This window comes from Cygnus atratus, chromosome 7, assembly GCF_013377495.2.
Source record: "Cygnus atratus isolate AKBS03 ecotype Queensland, Australia chromosome 7, CAtr_DNAZoo_HiC_assembly, whole genome shotgun sequence".
Lineage (NCBI taxonomy): Eukaryota > Metazoa > Chordata > Aves > Anseriformes > Anatidae > Cygnus > Cygnus atratus.
In genome coordinates, this window is record NC_066368.1 from 24,973,455 (window position 1) to 24,990,711 (window position 17,257).

Here is a 17,257-nt window from a genome sequence, read left to right on the forward strand (position 1 = left end):
TTGAGGGGTGTCTCAGCTTTCCGTGCCCATGGAGGTGCTCAGCACCTTCCTGAAGCGAGGCTTGGTGGTGCTTGTGCAGGACACCAGAAAAGTTTTCTTAGCATTTTTTAAAAATTCACTCACGTTTTTAAAAATTTATTAATTTAAAGCTAGTTCTCGGCCGGTGCAAAGAAAGGTTTGGGGGATTTCTGGTGCCCGGTGTGGGACCTCACTGTCCCACTGAGCCTTCTGAAACCATGCTAGGTTTGGGGTCTGCTGAAACCATGCTGATTGTTGTCAGCGGGGGCAATCCAGCTGGTTTTCTCAACCCCGCTGCGAAAATGTCAGTGCTCAGTAGGAGCTCTGAAGCAGCAGCTAGCTTCTAGGTTTTTAGGGAAAAAAAAACCACTACCAGTGCGCGCTGCACTCCAAGCGGGCGCACCGAAGGCTGATGCTGCCACCTGCTGCCGCATGACACCAATTTCCCCTTTCTTTATCCCCAAAAGCCTCCTGCTCCAGCATCCACATTAGAGTAGGGGCTTGGGGCACGTGTCCCAGGACACGTCCTGTGGCCGCTTCCCTCTTGGAGAGCTCAGCAGTGGGGTCAGTGAAGGCACAGAGGCAGCAGAGCCACCCACAGAGCTCCCCGTGCCGCCAAGCACAGCCCAGCTGCACCTGCGTTTTGCATCATTTCACCCCGCCATCACACCATCGTCACCTTTTCTTTTCTAACTTTGTTTCTCCTAACAGATAAAAGAGTTCTAAGCGAACCCAAAAGCCACCGTAAGTGCTCATTTCATGGCCATTTTATTTCTTCGCGCTGCATCGCGTCTGTTTCGTTCCGTTTCCCCCACGGCAGGGCTCCGGGGAAGGACAGGGTGGGAAGGGGGAGCAACTGAAAACCTACCACGAAATTTTTATGTGTGTTAAATCACATGCCATGCTTTACACCTTGCTTTCGCACCCCTGCTCCTGTCCCCCCTGTTGCTGCTGGCTGCATGCAGTTCTTGGGTACGGCACGAGGCGTCCAGTGTCGCTCCACCAAAGGTGCTCCAGGCATCATCACCCTAGCCAAGGGCACCCTTCCTGATGCTCCCCATGCTCCCAGCTCCAGGGTTTCTGGTTTTGGCATCCAGATGGGGCGAAGTAAGGATGAGGAGAGCCCCCTGCTTGCTTGGCAGAAACAGGGGGGCTTGGAGTAGCTCGTGCTGTAGGGTGGTGCAAGTTCTCCGTTTGGATAAAAACCTCCCAGAAACAAAATAGATCTGACATGGTTGTGATCATGAGGGCAGGGCTTCGTTTGAGAATGAAACCATAGAAACAAAGCAATACGGGCAGCACGAAGGGAGGAAGGAGCGAAAGATGGGCTGTGTGCGTTCAGATCTGGCTGCCAGAGGGCTTTTACTTGGTGGCCACGCACAGCACCTTGTGTCTGCGTCTCATGGCTGGTGGCACTTGATTTCTTCTTGGTGTTGACTCTTGCTCTTTCCAAGTGGATGTGTAGCTTGGGCACATATATATGAGCTATGTGAGCTCAGGGTTGTCTATATTAGGATATTACAGTTGATGATTTTATGAGTTCAAGCTGCGTAAACCTAACATTTCACCCCCTTTCTTTCGTCCCTTCCAGTGCTGGAGGCCACAGGTGACGTGGCCCTGTATGCCGGGCTGGTGGTGGCCATTTTCGTCTTTATCGTGATCCTGATGGCTGTGGGGGTGGTGGTGTACCGGCGGCGGTGCCGGGATTTCGACACGGACATCACGGACTCGTCAGCTGCCCTGACGGGAGGCTTCCACCCGGTCAACTTCAAGACGTCCCGGCATGGTAAGGGACGTGCCCCATGCAGGGGACAGGCTCCTGGTGAGCCTCCAGCCCTGATTTTCCAGGGGTGCCTGGGGGTGATTCCTGCAGGTGTCTCCCACTTTGGGGGAAGTTTTACACCCCCTGGTTCCCACTGATGCCTCCCTCCTCTCACAGACAACCCGCAGCTGCTACACCCCTCCATGCAGCCCGACCTGACGGCCAGTGCCGGGGTGTACCGCGGCCCCATGTACACCCTGCAGGACTCCTCCGACAAGATCCCCATGACCAACTCCCCGCTCCTCGACCCCTTGCCCAACCTCAAGATCAAGGTCTACAACTCCTCCACCACCTCCTCGTCACCAGGCCTCCACGACGGGACGGATTTGCTGGGGGGAGGCCCCACCACCGGCACCTACCCAGGGGACAGCAGTAGGGACGGGCACTTTGGGAGCGTGCGGAGCAAAGCCCTGGGCTCCCAGCACCTCCTCGGCCTGCCCCGGGAGCACGGCAGCAGCGCCAGCGGGACTTTTGGCTACCTAGGGGGAAGGCTCACCATCCCTGGCACGGGTAAGCCCCGAGCTGGGGAGGAGGGTGTTTTTGGCTGGGGCGAGTGGTGCAGCTGAGGAGCATCTGGAGATGTTCCCCCTGGGATGCTCTGGAGTGTCCTAGCTCACCTTGAGTTCACCTTTTGGGGTCTGGGGGTGGCTTCTCCCTCATTTTGGGACTATCTAACGCCTGTGTGTGCTGTGCTAGGGGTGAGCCTGCTGGTGCCCCATGGAGCCATCCCCCAGGGGAAGTTCTACGAGATGTACCTGGTCATCAACAAGGCAGAGAGCGCCCTGTAAGTTGCACCGTGCCCTCCCCTCCTCTTTCCGTCGCCCACCGTGGGGCTCCTTGCACCAACGGGTGCCCCCTCTCCCCAGCTTGCCCTCCGAAGGCACGCAGACAATGCTGAGCCCGGCGGTGACCTGCGGCCCCACTGGCCTGCTGCTGTGCCGCCCTGTCGTCCTGACCATTCCCCACTGCGCGGACATCGGCTCCTCCGACTGGATTTTCCAGCTGAAAACACAGTCCCACCAGGGAAACTGGGAGGTAATGAGCGAGCCCAGCTTCTTCAGTCAGCCAAGGCCACAAGCTCTGTCGGATACATCCTCTAGCAACCCCACCCAGCAAAGGGTTGACCCCAAACCTTGGTTTCCCGTCTGTCCCTGTAGGAAGTCGTGACCCTGGATGAGGAGACCCTCAACACCCCCTGCTACTGCCAGCTGGAAGCCAAGTCCTGCCATGTTCTGCTCGACCAGCTGGGCACCTACGTCTTTGTGGGGGAGTCCTACTCCAGGTCAGCCATCAAGAGGCTCCAGCTGGCCATCTTCGCCCCCACTGTTTGCACCTCCCTGGAGTATAACCTCAAGGTCTACTGCTTGGAGGACACGCCGGACGCCCTGAAGGTACCGCAGATGACACCTTGTTGTCATTCACACTGATTTGTGTCAGCCTGGGGGTGACATTTGGGGAGTTTTGTTCCCCAGTATGCTTTGTTTTCCTGATGCAGCCAAGGTCTGGTAGCTTCAGGAGGGTGACGTTCTGGCAGGCCGCCCCCGGTGCCACTGCCTCCCAGGGCGGCAGGGTGCTGCTCCAGGGAGGAGCCAGCCTGATGCAACTCCCTGAAAAGCGACCACACTTAAATAATAAGCATGTTTACTGCTCTCCACGTCCTTCTGGATGCTTGGAGATGCTTCTCTCCCCTCCTGGGGAGGTTTCATGGCATAGACAGCATTAAGCACAACATGAAGGGCTCAAGTTTTGATGCTTTGGCGGCATGGAGCGCCAGCACCATGGCCATTTAATTCCCTGTGCCTTGTCCTGCTGCATCAGGATTGCTGTAGTGCCTCTAGGTGGAGGTGTAGGCAGCACTCTTCCGCCTGGATTTTGTTTCTCTCCTAAGAGTTGCTGGTGGGACAGTGGGATTGTGGTAAAAACAGGTAGGGTGGCACCTGGGGAGGGGGTTCCTGGAAGTGCCCAACCTTTCTGTGTCGGTTACAAGTTACAAAATCCCAAACAAAGGCCAGGCCGGTGAGCGGGGTGAGCTGACGGGCTCTTGGTGTCCTGCCGCCTGCAGGAGGTGCTGGAGCTGGAGCGGACGCTGGGCGGTTACCTGCTGGAGGAGCCCAAGCCACTGCCCTTCAAGGACAGCTACCACAACCTGCGCCTCTCCATCCACGACATCCCCCACTCGCTGTGGAGGAGCAAGCTGCTGGCCAAGTACCAGGTGAGGTGCCACAGAGGGGCACCAGTTCTCGTTTGCCAGTGGGATGCTGTCTGTGGGGTCCCTCCGTACCGCTTTGTCCCCACGGGGTGGCCAGAGATGGGATTTCCCCCTCGCTGAGCCCATGCGTTGGTGGCCTGCAGGAAATCCCCTTCTACCACATCTGGAGCGGCAGCCAGCGAGCCCTGCACTGCACCTTCACGCTGGAGAGGTACAGCCAGGCCTCCACCGAGCTCACCTGCAAGATATGTGTGCGGCAGGTGGAAGGGGAAGGGCAGATCTTCCAGCTCCACGTCACGCTGGGAGAGGTGAGCGGGTGGGGAATGGCGAGGGGATGTGGGCAAAGATGGGTGGCTTATCCCAGCCCTCCGCCGAAACGCCTCATGTCGCCCTTCCCCTTGCAGCACGCCGGCTCTTTCGACACCCTCCGCTCGCACCACAGCAGTGCCCCTGCCACCCAGCTGGGACCCTACGCCTTCAAAATCCCCCTCTCCATCCGGCAGAAAATCTGCAGCAGCCTGGATGCCCCCAACGCCAGGGGGAACGACTGGAGACTTCTTGCCCAGAAGCTCTCCATGGACCGGTGGGTGTCCCCATGCTTAGCTCGTGCTCCTTCAGGGCTGGGTTGTGTCCAGCCATGTTATATCCATTTACAGATGTCCACTCTAAGTTGGGGTACACCTAGGCAGAGTTATACCTGTGGCGTGGGGCTCTCCTCGTGTTGAGCTGGCCCTTGGTAGTTTGTTCCCGAAGGGCAGCGGGTCAACCTGGGCCTACCCCTCTGCCTCTCCCCTGCAGGTACCTGAACTACTTCGCCACCAAAGCCAGCCCCACCGGGGTGCTCCTGGACTTGTGGGAAGCCCAGCACCAAGACGACGGCGATCTCAACACCCTGGCCAGTGCCTTAGAAGAGATGGGCAAGAGCGAGATGCTGGTGGTCATGGCCACAGAGGGCGACTGCTGCTGACGCTCCCCGCCCAGTGGCTGAGCGAGGAAGGGCCGAGGGTGCCCGTTTATCCCTCCCCACGTCACTGCCAGCCTTAGAGACCGATCCTCACAGTTTACAAGCAATTCAAGTGTTACGCGGCGTTCCTCCTCCTCCTCCCGGCCGTTTTTGGGTGGTGCTGGGGGAGTCGGGGCTTCTCGGGTCGGGGCGGCGGGGGCTTTCCTTCTCCTTGTGCGTGTGGGTTCCCCTCCCCTCCGGTTCTCCTCCTCCTTTGATGGCATTTCTGCGTCGAAGAGGCGAGTCCAGTCTAGGCAAGCAGCTTACTTCTGTCAAAGGCTTCAGGCAGCTTCGTAAGGCAAATAGGAAAGGAAAAAAAAAAAAAGGAAAAAAAAAAAAACAGTTTCTTAGGAAACGCAAATAATTTATTATCCAGATCTTTGGATGACTCCTTTTAAAAAAATACAGAAAAAAAAAAAGATTTATAAATCTTTTTTTGTGTGTGTGAGAGAGGAAGAGCACTGTTGTGGTCAGAGTGGCAGAGAGAGAGATTTAAATGAGCGCTCTTCTGTAGGGAAAACGTGCGGTCGAGTGGAGCAAAACTTGTTTACATGTCCTGGGACCCCCGGGAAGTCCGTCGGGTTAAGTGCCTCTATGCCCCCGTGCTTCAGGGCAAGCTGAGACCCTCCCTGAGATTTTCATTGCAAGTCCCCCTTCCTGGCAGCAGCGTCCCCCACAAATGTGTCTGGAGGGATGCTGCCTGGTTTTTCTTGCTGGTTTTCCTTCAGGAGCAACCCGAGGTGGTGCCCCTGTTCCCAGCACCGTGCTGGATGCTCTCCTGGTCGTCGTCCTCCTCCTCCTCCATCACTGGGCTCTGTCTCCTTCGTTGCTAGTGGCAGCAGGGAATGCCGAATTCATTGGGTTTTTTAATGAATTCTTCCCCACTGTAGTTTTGGGGGAGCTTTTTAGGGCGACTGCGCCTTTATTATACATAAATACAAACCAAAGACTTCAGCCCTGCACTGATGCACAGGCCAAAGTGGTGGGTTTTGTGTTTTTTTTTTTATTTATTTTATTGGTAACAAAACCCCCAGATGTTTGCAGTTCATGCCCCGAGGTGGCACGGTCAGGAGGAGGCAGGTTGGGATGCAGGCCCAAGCAGACCTCACTGCTGCAGAGTCCCTGGTTTTGAGTCAGTATTTCGGCTGGGATGCAGGGAGGGGGTTTTGGGGCTGGGGGCTGCTTTGGAAGAGGTCGGCAGGGCTGCGCTGCTCCTGCGTGGGCTCCGAGGACAAAGCCCCAAGGGTTTATCCTGCTGGGTCTCATAGCAGGGCTGTTCTGTGTTCGCACATAGACCCTTGATAGGACGGCTGTGGCCTGTGCTGCCCAGCGTTTTGAAGAGCTGGTTTCTCGTTTGGGGTTGGAAGAAACACCATTGGAGCTGTTAGCATGCTTTATTTGGGTTGCTTTTGGTCCTGCGCTGAGTTCTACCTCGCTGGTGAGGAAGGGTCTCCAAGCTGCAAGCCAGGCTATGCCTCTTAGCTTTAGGAGGGGCGGCATCGTAAGTGGTCATCGGGTTTCCATCCCATTGCACCTCCTTTATTTTCTCCCCTTTTTTTTTTTTGTAATGGACTTGTTATAACAGTGGAGGGAGAAGTTGTGCGATGGATGAAAAGTGATCAACAGGTAACGAGTTTCATCGCAGAGATACGGTGTCTGGATGAAGGCTAAAAATTTAGACTACCTGCAGATAGAAGTATTTACTCGGTGATCGTGGTATCTTAGAAATTTCTCTGTTGAAAAATAAAGAAATAGGAAGGGGATGAGAAGCTCGGGATTAGATCAGACCACGCAGCAAGGCTGTGGACCCTCCATTGATGGAAGTATTAAGAGCAAAGCGTGGAGGGCAGCTCCTGCCTCGGGCTGCAAGGCTTTGTGATGCAAAGCCCAGGATGCAAACCGAGAGCATCATCACAGGGTGGCGCGGGAGAAGCTTTCAGTATTGCAAGCGTCTTCACAGGGTTGTTTTTGGCAAGATGAGAGGCTTGGTGTGCTAACCCAGCACATCCTGGTGTCATCAGGTTGTGTGCTGGGTGAAATCACAGCCAGGAGCCCAAATTTCTCAGGGGGGAAGCGTGCAGGCTCTGCCGAGGGGCTTTTTTTTTTCCTGTGTGTTGCTCAACCTTTTTTGAAGTCTGCAGTGAACACGCAGACCTTCAGACATGCAAAAACCACAGGTGGGTCAAATGCTCACATGCATTTCTTGGCAGCTGTGAACCCAACCCAAACAGCACTCCTTAAAAACAACAAGTGAGGGGCTTGGGGCATCCGACAGGTCCCAGCTCCCTCCCTCCATCTCCTCCGCTGTCTCCCTGCTTTACTCTCTGGACTGGATTTCCACCAGGTTGGAAACTGAAGGTGGGAAGACTTGTAGGTGACTCCCCTTGCCACCTAGGAAGGGTTTTCTCTCTCCGTTAGGTTGCATTTAAGCATCCCATTAGTGGCACCCCACCCCTGAGCCGAGGGGGATAAGCGAATCTGGGGAAAAAAATGAAGAATTGCTCTCGCGCCATGGCTGCTGGCGTTACCCAGGGCTTCAGCGGGAGATGAGCTGCCCTTTTCTGAATCTCTCTCGCTCTCATTCTGCTCCATGGACCTCGCTGCGCCAGCGTGCGTGCCTGTCCGTCCATCCGTCCGTCCTTCCGTCCTGCCCACCCCATCCACCTGTGTTCGTCTCCCCTGTCCTTTTGGGGCCATGTCGTGCTGGCAGCAGCCGCCCCTCGCTCTGGGACCTGTCCCTGTATTTATAAGCCCAGGGGACGGGCATCCTCTCCACCCGCGTCTGTTTATTCTGTAAAGAACTGTAAATAAAGTTTAGCATTCCTATTGTAACAAATTAATTTTTATGCAATAAATTATATTTCCTAGTCTAATAAAAAAAATAGCCAATCTGTTTTCTCCTCCTGCGTTCATCACTCGGTGGTGCCTGCAGGACCTTTGTACAGCATCCCCTTGGCTCCACTGCCCCTTGGGTCCCTGGAGGACCTTCGGTGCCTGGACTGGAGCCCCTGGGGAGGGGACGTGGGGACCCTCGTGCAGCGCGGCCACCCCTCCATCCATCACTCTTCCTTACAAGCAAGTTTCTCTGAGCTCAGCTCTGGTCCCTCACCATCACCCTGACCACCCTGGGTGCTTTTCCCTTTTCCACAGGTGTGGCAATCCCAAGGGACTTTGTGTGCCTCTGGCCAGAGGAACCCAGCCCAAGATGGGCTTGCCACGACAGGGTGAAGGTCGCCCTGCCAGGGCCACTCCACTCGCCCAGCTGCAGGGAAAAAGGTGCCACCAGGAGGTGGCAATGCTGGCCCTCTCCGAATCTGCAGCCAGTGAAGGAAATGGGAACAAATGGGACACAGCCCCAAATCCATTATGAGCATGGGAACATCCCTAAAATCTGACCGGAGCCGACCCGTGGTGCTGAGCAGCTCTTGAACAGGGGTAACTTTCACATGAGGGACCGACGAAGCCCCAGCCTGGCTTGGTTGACCCCGCTCAGTTGTCATAGCCCCTTGCACTGAAGTGACCTGAGGCTCTTCCCCAGCGCTGGGTTTTTTGATGTGATCGACTGCAGCAGGTCAGAAATATCAGGCAAATCCCTCGGAGCCCATGGGTTACAGACTCGGAGAGGCTGCGCCGACTCCTCAGGTGCTTTCCCAGCCTGGCATGTCAATGTGCGTGAAAATCCCAAGGAGAAACCCCTGGAGACCCCCTCCCCGTGCCCGTCTGAAGCCTTTCCAGCTCAGTGCACTGCTGGTGGGGGACATGGGTTGGTGGTGGGCTTCTGCTTGGGTGCTTTAAAAAAAAAAACACAGAGTCTTGGGGTATTTGGTTAGGGTTCTGCTGCCCTTTAGGGTTCGTGGAGGTGGCTGGTGCTGGGGGACGTGTAAAATGGGGGAAATGGGGGTTTGCAGTGAAATCACATTTATAGGATGATGCAAAATGGGGACTTTGTGGCCATGTTCATCCAGAAGATGCTCCCCGTCCCTTGTGTCCTAAGGAGGGGAGAGTGTTCTCAACCTTTTCCCCAAAATTCAAGCCCCAGGAAAGTAAAAAAAACTAAAGATAATGGTGGTGTGGGGATAATTTTGTTAAGTTTCTGACCAACGGCTGCGGGGCCATGCTGCTGGCTGGCCTGAAGGGGCTTCAGAATTAAAAAAACAAAGGGGATGGGGGAGAAAAAAAAGTGAGGGTTTTATGAAGAATGGGAAAAAAAAAAGAGGAAAAAAAAGTGTTTTTTTTTTTTAAAGTGTGGGAAAAAGTGGAAGAAGTGAGGGGAAAGGGGAGGGATATGGGGGGGAAAAAAAGGGGAAAAGGGGAGGGAAGAGGAAAAATGAAGGGGGCGGGGCTAACTGGGGGTGGGGTTAATTGGGGCGGTGCTAATTGGGGGCGGGACCACGCCTCTAAGTGGGCGGAGCTTCGGCCCGGCTCGGCTCGGCTCAGCTCTGGTGAGTGGGGCGGGGGGCTGTAGGGCTGCGGGGTGGGATGTAGGGTCGCCAGGTTCTTCCCACCCCACCCACAGCTTGAATTTTATGGTTTTTGGGTGGCTTTTTTCCTGCAAAATCCCCCATTTCCGGCATTTTGGCCTCAGCCCGGCCTCCCTGCCTCCACCCGGCGGAGGGTGGTGCTCAGCGGGTGGTGCTCAGCGGGGTTTGGGTCTGTCCCTTTCCTTCTCAAACCTGCCCCCAAAGCCCGCCGCTGGGGGACCGGGTGTGGAGGAGCCTTGGGGAGATGCTGGGGTGGGTCACAAGCCCTCCTGGTTGGTTTCAGGTCACTTTTAAAGCTTGCTTTGGGCATCTCGGTGCAAAGGGCTGGGGGCTCCCAGGTTGTTATTTGTGGGGTTTTGTCCTTGTAGGGGCGGAGGGTTCCTGCTTTGCAAGGGGGAAAGTGAGCGCAAGGCCACGGGGCTGGTTAATGATCACCTCTGCTGCTATGCTGCTGCACCCGCCTGAACCCATCGCACCTCTCCCAGGTTTTATGGGGTCCCGCACCCCGTGCTGACCCCATTCAGCTCCTCAAGTTGCCTTGTCCCAATCACTAACCACCCTCGCACCCTGACGGCCTCTTTGGGGTTGTCTTGCAGCACCATGCAGCCGGCAGCCAGCACCTTTCCCCCAGACGATGAGCCCCTGCTGGAGGAGCCTTTGGTGAACAGACCCGGCGGGCGAAAGCCAGACGACCACTCCAATGGGGCTTACGTTATTTTTTTCCTGCTGGGCATCGGGTCCCTGCTGCCTTGGAATTTTTTCATCACTGCCAAGCACTACTGGGTGTACAAGCTGCAGAACTGCTCGGAGCAGGTGGGACAGGCGCCCTCGGACCTGCGGGTGAGTGCGTGGCTGCTGCAGGTCGGCGTGCCCAAAGGAGCAGCTACCTTTAGGTGTTTAGGGCCAAAACAGCCACTTTCCACCTTAACTCGCTCCTTTTCCCTCCGCCTCCCCAGCAGGTGGGTGAGCATCCTTTGGGGTTTTGTGTGCTGCCAGCCTAGGGCAGGGATTTATTGGGGGAGCACAAATATCTGCAAGAAAAATAATTAAAAGTTGTAGTAGTTTGTGGCCTGACCCTTACCTGTGTTCAAAGTACTAGGGCACAGATTTATGGTGCATTAAAAAAAATCACTTAGTGTGGCCCGTAAGCAAGCCTGTAGTTCTTAGGATGATTTTTCCTTCTGTGCATTTCTTGCACTTTGTGCTCCTGTGCTTCCCCAGCCCAGCTCCGAGAGGGCCGGGCTTGCAGCTGGGTGCTGACTTGCTCTGAACTCCTGGCAGGGCACTGAACACATTTTAAGTGTTTTCTTCCTTGCAGTGGCTGTTTGGAGGTGATGGCAGCCACGGTGGCAGGGTTTTCCAGGAGTGTGGGGTTTGCAATGTCTTGCTCCCCTGGGATGTTTTACGATTTCTCCTTCAAGGTCTGGCAGGTGTGACCGGAGCATCTCCTGCAGCCATAAACTTCTGGCATACAGGACAGAGTTCTGGATGTGCCAGCCAGGGGTCAGCAGGCTTGCTAGCAAGGGGGTCACAAAGCACTTTTTCTCCCCCCAAAAACCTTCCTTTGCTCCTCCTTGTCCTCGCTGCTTGTTCCCCTTTGGAGACCAGAAAAGCCACCCCCGGTGCCGCAAGCACCCAAAATCAGTTTTATTTTCAGAGTTTTGCCATCTTGAGATCCAGCTGCTGGCCAGAGAATCATCCCTGAGACTCAACCACCCAGGAGCCACCCAAAATCACCCCTGCCCGGGGCATGTGGCCTCCCTTTGCCTCCTCACGCTTGTTGCACCGGGTGATGCCATTTCTTTGTGGCTGGAAAAAGCGTCAGCGTCATGAGCCCACAGCCAGCCCTCCTGCTGCCCAGCTTGTCCAGGTGGTTTGGGCACATTTTTTATTAACGAGGGCAGAGCTGGATGTAATGCCCATGTTTCCTCCGTGCTTTCTGACCAGCATCCAGAGCTGGGCTGATTTTAACGCTCGGAGCAGGGTGTGAAGGGGACGTTCCTTCCTCCCCATCGCACCCGCAGGAGGTGAGGTTTGGAGCAGCTGGTTTCAAGTAAAGTAGGTGGTTATTGCTGATTCCGGCTGCTTTTTGTTGGATTTTTCCCTTCTGCTTAAAGTTTTGTTGCTGTGTTTCTGAAGGTGCATCCCACAGGTGGATTTCTCTGGGAATCTCAGCACTTAGCTTCCAGTTTTTCCTGCTCAGAAATAGCTTAGCACAAACAAACTGTGCTAGTTTTTAAAAATATTCTTTATTTTTATATTATGCTTTTCCTCAGAAGCTTTCCCAGCACCACGAGAGCCCTTCTTTATGCTTGGGACAGCGGCGGGCTGGAAGGCGGCCCACCCAAAAGACCTTATTTTCCTCCCGCACCAACATCTCCATCCTAAAACCTCTTGTTTTGAAGGTACCCTTGATTGGATCAGCCATTTCTTTGTTGAAAAAGATGTTTTTCCTCTTTCCACGTGTTTTTTTTGTCCACTGGTGCCTTAATTGTAGTAAGGGCATGGTAAAGTTTGTTTTCTTCCTTGGTGATGTGTCCGTGTCCAAATGTGTACGGGATGCTGCTGAGCGTGAGGATTTTGAATTCCTTCAGTGCAGAGCAACCTGGGTCTTCCGTGGTGGTTGAGTCTCATCAAAAATAACGCCATCAGCCCCCATTTCTGCCATGGGAAGCAATCTGGCCATGGCAAGGACTTAAAGCTTGCAGGTGGTTTGTGATTCCAGCCCAACATGTCCTAGTGCGCTGCGCTCCCGTCCACTGGGCGCAGCGATGCTCTGGTGCTCGCTGCTCCTCAGTGGTACAACGTAACCCTGCTGGTTTCTGAGCTTGCAAATTGCGATTTGGGGCAACACCGAGTGGTTTAAAAACGGATATACCAAGTGGTTTAAACAGCACGTGGTTTAAAAATGGATATACTTCTGCTTGGTGGAAAGCTCCCTAAAGCTTTGTTCCCCAACACACACCTCAAAAAGAAAATTAACTTGAAAGTGTACTAAATATCCATGGGGTTTTTTTTGATTTATTTTTTTTTTTTTTTTAGGTAGGCTGGTAAACAAGGCTTAGTTTCAGCAGGTCGCTTTGTCTGTTCTCCCCTAATTCGGTGCGTGGCTGCGGAGCTTGGATCCTGCTGCTTTTCCCTGAGCTGATGCAGTAGCTGCAGGTGTTTATGTCTCTGCATATGCAGCCCCTCCAGGAGCAATTATTACATTTCTTGTTGCTTTCAGTAAAGCCCTTGATGGGGAAGAACAAATTACCGTGCTTGCAAACTGATTAAGAGACTACAGCGCAAAGCTGCAGGAAAACCTGTGGCGGGGAGAGCAAAGGTGCCGGATTCCCCCCGGATGTGGCTGCTGGGGACCCGGGGAGGATCTCATTTGGGTCTCGTATGTAGGTTGTCCTCCCTGCAAACATTGTCCCACCTGCTGGCTGGGACTCCTGGGGGGAAAAAAGGGGTTTTAGGGACCTTAAGGAGGATGGAGCGGACGGGGTTTTAACAGCGTGATGTGTAAAGTGGGTTGAAGATGCAGTCTTGGCATGGAAATCTCACTTTTTGCTGTGGTTTATTGCTTTCTGTGTCCATCTTCTCCACTGGCTGTGACCAGCCTGGTGGCATTGACCCATGCTCCAGCCTGGTCTCCCAAATGATGGATGAGCCCGTGAGGTGAATGTCCACTAAGCCTCAGCCTCCTTCAGAGAGGGAGGCCAGGAGAGAAAATCACGTCCCTCTGCTTGAAAATGTTTCTCTCTGACCATTTATTTCCCCCCTTTTTCCTGGTAGGACTATTTTGAGAGTTACATCTCCATCGCTTCCACCGTGCCCTCAGTGCTGTGCCTGGTCGGAAACTTCCTGCTGGTCAACAAGTAGGTGCAGGGTGGGCACCTTCCCCCTCTCCTCCTCCTCCTTTCTGCCCCAAAAGTCCATGCAATGAGTAATTGCTCAAACAATTAATTATCTCCCTTTACCCTTCGTTTTCTTTACTTTAAATGCAATTTGCTCCTTCTCACAGCAGAGGAGATGCTCTCTGCATCACGTTATGGTTATAAAATGGGGAGGCAACAGCAAAAGGTGGGTTTGGGGTGGGTTTGGAAGGATGTCGTTCCTCCTTGCCGTCCCCAGGGTGCCCGCCAGCGTCCGCATCCTGGCCTCGCTCTTCGTCATGCTCTCCGTCTTCCTGGTGATCACGGTGCTGGTGAAGGTCGACACATCTGCCTGGACCCCCCTCTTCTTCGGCCTTACCCTCGCCTGCGTGGTGGTGGTCAGCGGCGCCTCCACCATCTTCACCAGCAGCATCCTGGGCCTGAGCAGCTGCTTCCCCATGAGGAACTCGCAGGCACTGATCTCAGGTTCGTGTCCCCAAGCACTGGAGGGTACCTCCTGCGTGGGCATCCTGGTGGGATCGTGCTCCTGGGACCCCTTGGGTTGTTGGTTTGTTGGTTTTTTTCCCCCTCCCTGCATCACGAGGTGTTTATTTTAGAAACTTAACTTTGCTTTAAAAAAAAAAAAAAGCACAAAACTTGCAGGCTGAACTAAAGGGAAGTTGCTGAACGAGAAGCACAACGGGTCACATGAGCCAGCACTCTCATTTCTGTAAATACCCTAAAAGCTCAGCGCTGGGGGCTCGGCAGAGACAGACCCTCACCATCCCTGTCCCTGGGGGGAACATCCTCCCGAGCAGCCATGGCTCGAGCTGTAATTTGTTCCCTGCAGGGAAAAGGGGGGAAGGAGGTGTTATAAATGTGCAGTAGGATGGCTGAGAAGCCAAGAGGAAAGGGAAAAAATGGAAGAATGTCTCCATCACCATTTCCTGGGGCCAAGAAAGGAGTGTTTTAAGGAGCAGTGGAACCATGGCAGTGCCTGCCTGGTGCTCCAGTGCCTTGCCAGGTTTTGTGGAGCCAGCTCCAGCCTTGGGGCATGGTTTGGACCCGCTGCTTTGTGCCCCACAAATGTCTCTCTCTCAGGTCAGGCCATGGGCGGCACGCTCAGCGCCATCGCATCCCTTGTCGACCTGGCGGCGGCGGCCGATGTGACCGACAGTGCCCTGGCTTACTTCCTCACCGCCGACATCTTCATCGTTGTCTGCATCATGGTCTACCTCCTGCTGCCCCGCCTGCAGTACTCCAGGTATGGGCTGGGCTTGGTGGTAGCACCCATGGGATGTCGCCATCCGACCAAAACCACAAACTGGTTTTGTTTTCTTTTGTTGTTTTTTCCCCATCCCTGGGGTGGGAGAAGAGGATGCTGACGTGCGCCCCTCCCGGATTTCCAGCACCTGTATGACTTTGCATAAGGCTCATGACCTCCCTCCTCTCTTTTTTTTTTTTTAGATATTACTTGAGAAGCCACCAGGAGAGCCTGTCCCCAGCCACCGTGCTGCCTGGTGGCCCCATGGGGGACGAGGCAGAGCCGGGAGGCACCGCGAGCAGCGTGCTGCTGCCCGGCCGCCCCGGCGTCCCCCCGCTGCGCCCCATCCTGCGCAAGACAGCTGCCCTGGGCTCCTGCCTCTTCTACGTCTTCTTTGTCTCCATCATCATCTTCCCATCCCTCTCCTCCAACATCGAGTCCGTCCACAAGACCTCAGGGAGCCCGTGGAGCACCAAGTACTTTGTGCCCCTCACCAGCTTCCTCCTGTACAACTTTGCCGACTGGTGCGGGCGGCAGATCACCGCCTGGATCCAGGCGCCAGGCCCAAACAGCAAGCTGCTGCCCGCCATGGTCCTCCTCAGGACCATCTTCCTCCCCCTCTTCATCCTCAGCAACTACCAGCCCCGGGCTCACATCCAGACGGTGCTCTTCGCCCGCGATGCCTACCCGGTGGCCTTCACGGCGCTGCTGGGGCTCAGCAATGGCTACCTGGGCACGCTGGCCATCGTCTACGGCCCCAAGATCGTGCCGAAGGAGCTGGCCGAGGCAGCGGGGGTGGTGATGACATTGTACCTGGTGCTGGGGCTGGCCCTGGGCTCCGCGTGCTCCGCGCTCATCGTGCACCTCATCTAGAGCAGAGTGTCCCCGGAGCCCCCTGAGGACAAGCTGGGGACCAAAACCAATGGACCAAAAAGCCCCAAGCTCAGGGACGCAGTGGGGACACCCAAGTGGCCAAAGAGACCTCTCCCTCCTTAAAATGCCCCCTGGGAAATGGCGGCTTGCTGCGTAAAAGCCTGGTGGCGGCATGAGACCAAAGATCCTGCAGCCCTCGAAGTCCCAAGGGAGCTCGGAGGGCAGGGAGCAGCTGGGCATCGTTTCAGGGGGATTTCCCTGAGGAAAGGGAATTCCTGGCGTGTGTGAGGGCAACTTCCTCACTTGCACTTCTGCTTGCTTGAGTTGTTCCAGCTGAGAGCAGCCCGTGGCTGTTGGACTTCCTGTGCTGCGGGGTGCAGCTGTGAATTGGTTAATTCCAGCAGGAGGACCCGAAATGCCTCCGGGGGGTGGGGTCTGGGGCACCCAGAGGGCTTCAGAGCCACTTAACTTGCTCTGTGCAAGTGCAGCCTGGGCTACATGCAATTATTATATTTATTTTCTCAAATTTATGGTCTGGAAGAGGGGAAGCAGTGAGCAAGGAGGCAATGGCATAGCTTGGCGTTGCAGCTGCTGCCTCGGGGGGGAATATCTGTGGAAAACCCTTCCTGTAAGACTTGGTGACTAGAATTACTGGAAGAGGAACGGATCTCTTTTATTTTCTTTGTAGCCCACTGGGTTTAACCCCAGATCACTTACAGAGACAAAGCGCGATGCTGTGCCTTCAGTGCGATGCTGTCGGCATCGTTTGGGCTCCTGGGTGATGCATGTGCAGCTTTGCTTTACGGGTGATTTTATTTTTTTAAATGATAAAATCCTGACACAGGTGGAAAATTTACAGGGCACGTGGTACAGAGGCTAAGCTGTACAGCCCACAGCTTTGCACACAGAGGCTCTGCAGTGCACAAGCACTGGTGATGGCTTTAATATTTCCCTGGTTGGACACTGACTTGCTCTGGGTGCAAGTTGCTTCTTGTCTGCAGGTGTGAAATCATTTCCGAGATGGAAATACCCAGGGCTGAGCACCTGCAGGTGGCATCTCAAATATTCATGTCTTCAGCTTCAGGTGGCCTCGGTGGGGTTTCAGGGGGAGAGGTGTTGTGCTGGGCTGGTTCCTGAACTGCCCGGTACCAGGTTACGAGGTCCTGCTAATTACGGGCTGCTCTGCTCGTCCTCCCTGTGATGTTACAGAGGGAAGTGACCGAATACCTCTCGAGACAGCACTTGATGGTCTGGTACTGTCGCTAATAAAGTTAATTCTTGATACTGTGTAAATGCTGGTGGCTGGAGCAGTGTTTTGGGAGACATGCAGGTGATGCTCTCAGGTCTTTTGCTGTTGCCTTGAAGGCAGAAAACTAACACTGGGAAGCTGGTAGGGAGAGGGGGGTGGATGAAAGGGCAGCGAGTGGAGGAGCTGCATCTGTCGCAGCTTCTGCACAGAAGAAATAATCCAGCCTACGCCCGACCTCTTTTGTGCCCTGTCTGTCCTCGTGGTGATGTCAGCTCCTATCTGCTTCCAGAGCCTCTCAGAGCACAAGGGTTTGTGCCCCTTAAGGGCCTCAAAGCAAACCCTTGTGCCCTGAGAGGCAAGGGACCGTGCGTTAGGGTGTGCTGCCCATCTCACGAGGGCTGTGAGCGACTTTCTCATCTCCAAAGCCTTGCGTGGGCTGTCCCCGCTCCGCAGAGCGCCCTGCGGGGTCGGGCTGCTG

General features: G+C 54.9%; 2 protein-coding genes across 4 annotated transcripts in view; both read left to right on the plus strand.

The window, feature by feature from the left end:
- The window catches only part of UNC5B (unc-5 netrin receptor B), a 38,817-nt gene extending 31,648 nt beyond the window's left edge, over positions 1-7,169 (plus strand). For 2 of the 3 annotated variants that reach the window (XM_050711940.1, XM_035537177.2), the window contains exons 8-17: positions 730-762; positions 1,610-1,804; positions 1,958-2,350; positions 2,537-2,624; positions 2,707-2,875; positions 2,998-3,231; positions 3,903-4,052; positions 4,193-4,357; positions 4,454-4,632; positions 4,848-7,169. In XM_050711940.1, coding sequence (XP_050567897.1) covers positions 730-762; positions 1,610-1,804; positions 1,958-2,350; positions 2,537-2,624; positions 2,707-2,875; positions 2,998-3,231; positions 3,903-4,052; positions 4,193-4,357; positions 4,454-4,632; positions 4,848-5,016 — 1,775 coding nt within the window. In that variant the 3' untranslated portion in view covers positions 5,017-7,169. Of the gene's footprint in view, positions 1-729; positions 763-1,609; positions 1,805-1,957; positions 2,351-2,536; positions 2,625-2,706; positions 2,876-2,997; positions 3,232-3,902; positions 4,053-4,192; positions 4,633-4,847 lie in introns of all 3 variants that reach the window. The other variant, XM_035537171.2, reaches the window with a different exon arrangement.
- Positions 7,170-9,427: 2,258 nt separating this feature from the next.
- Positions 9,428-16,820, plus strand: SLC29A3 (solute carrier family 29 member 3). The gene is made up of 6 exons (XM_035537404.2): positions 9,428-9,494; positions 10,130-10,373; positions 13,314-13,396; positions 13,653-13,879; positions 14,495-14,657; positions 14,861-16,820. The coding sequence occupies exons 2-6, from the start codon at positions 10,134-10,136 to the stop codon at positions 15,528-15,530; spliced, it is 1,383 nt and encodes a 460-aa protein (XP_035393297.1). The 5' UTR covers positions 9,428-9,494; positions 10,130-10,133; the 3' UTR covers positions 15,531-16,820.
- The last annotated feature ends 437 nt before the right edge of the window (positions 16,821-17,257 follow it).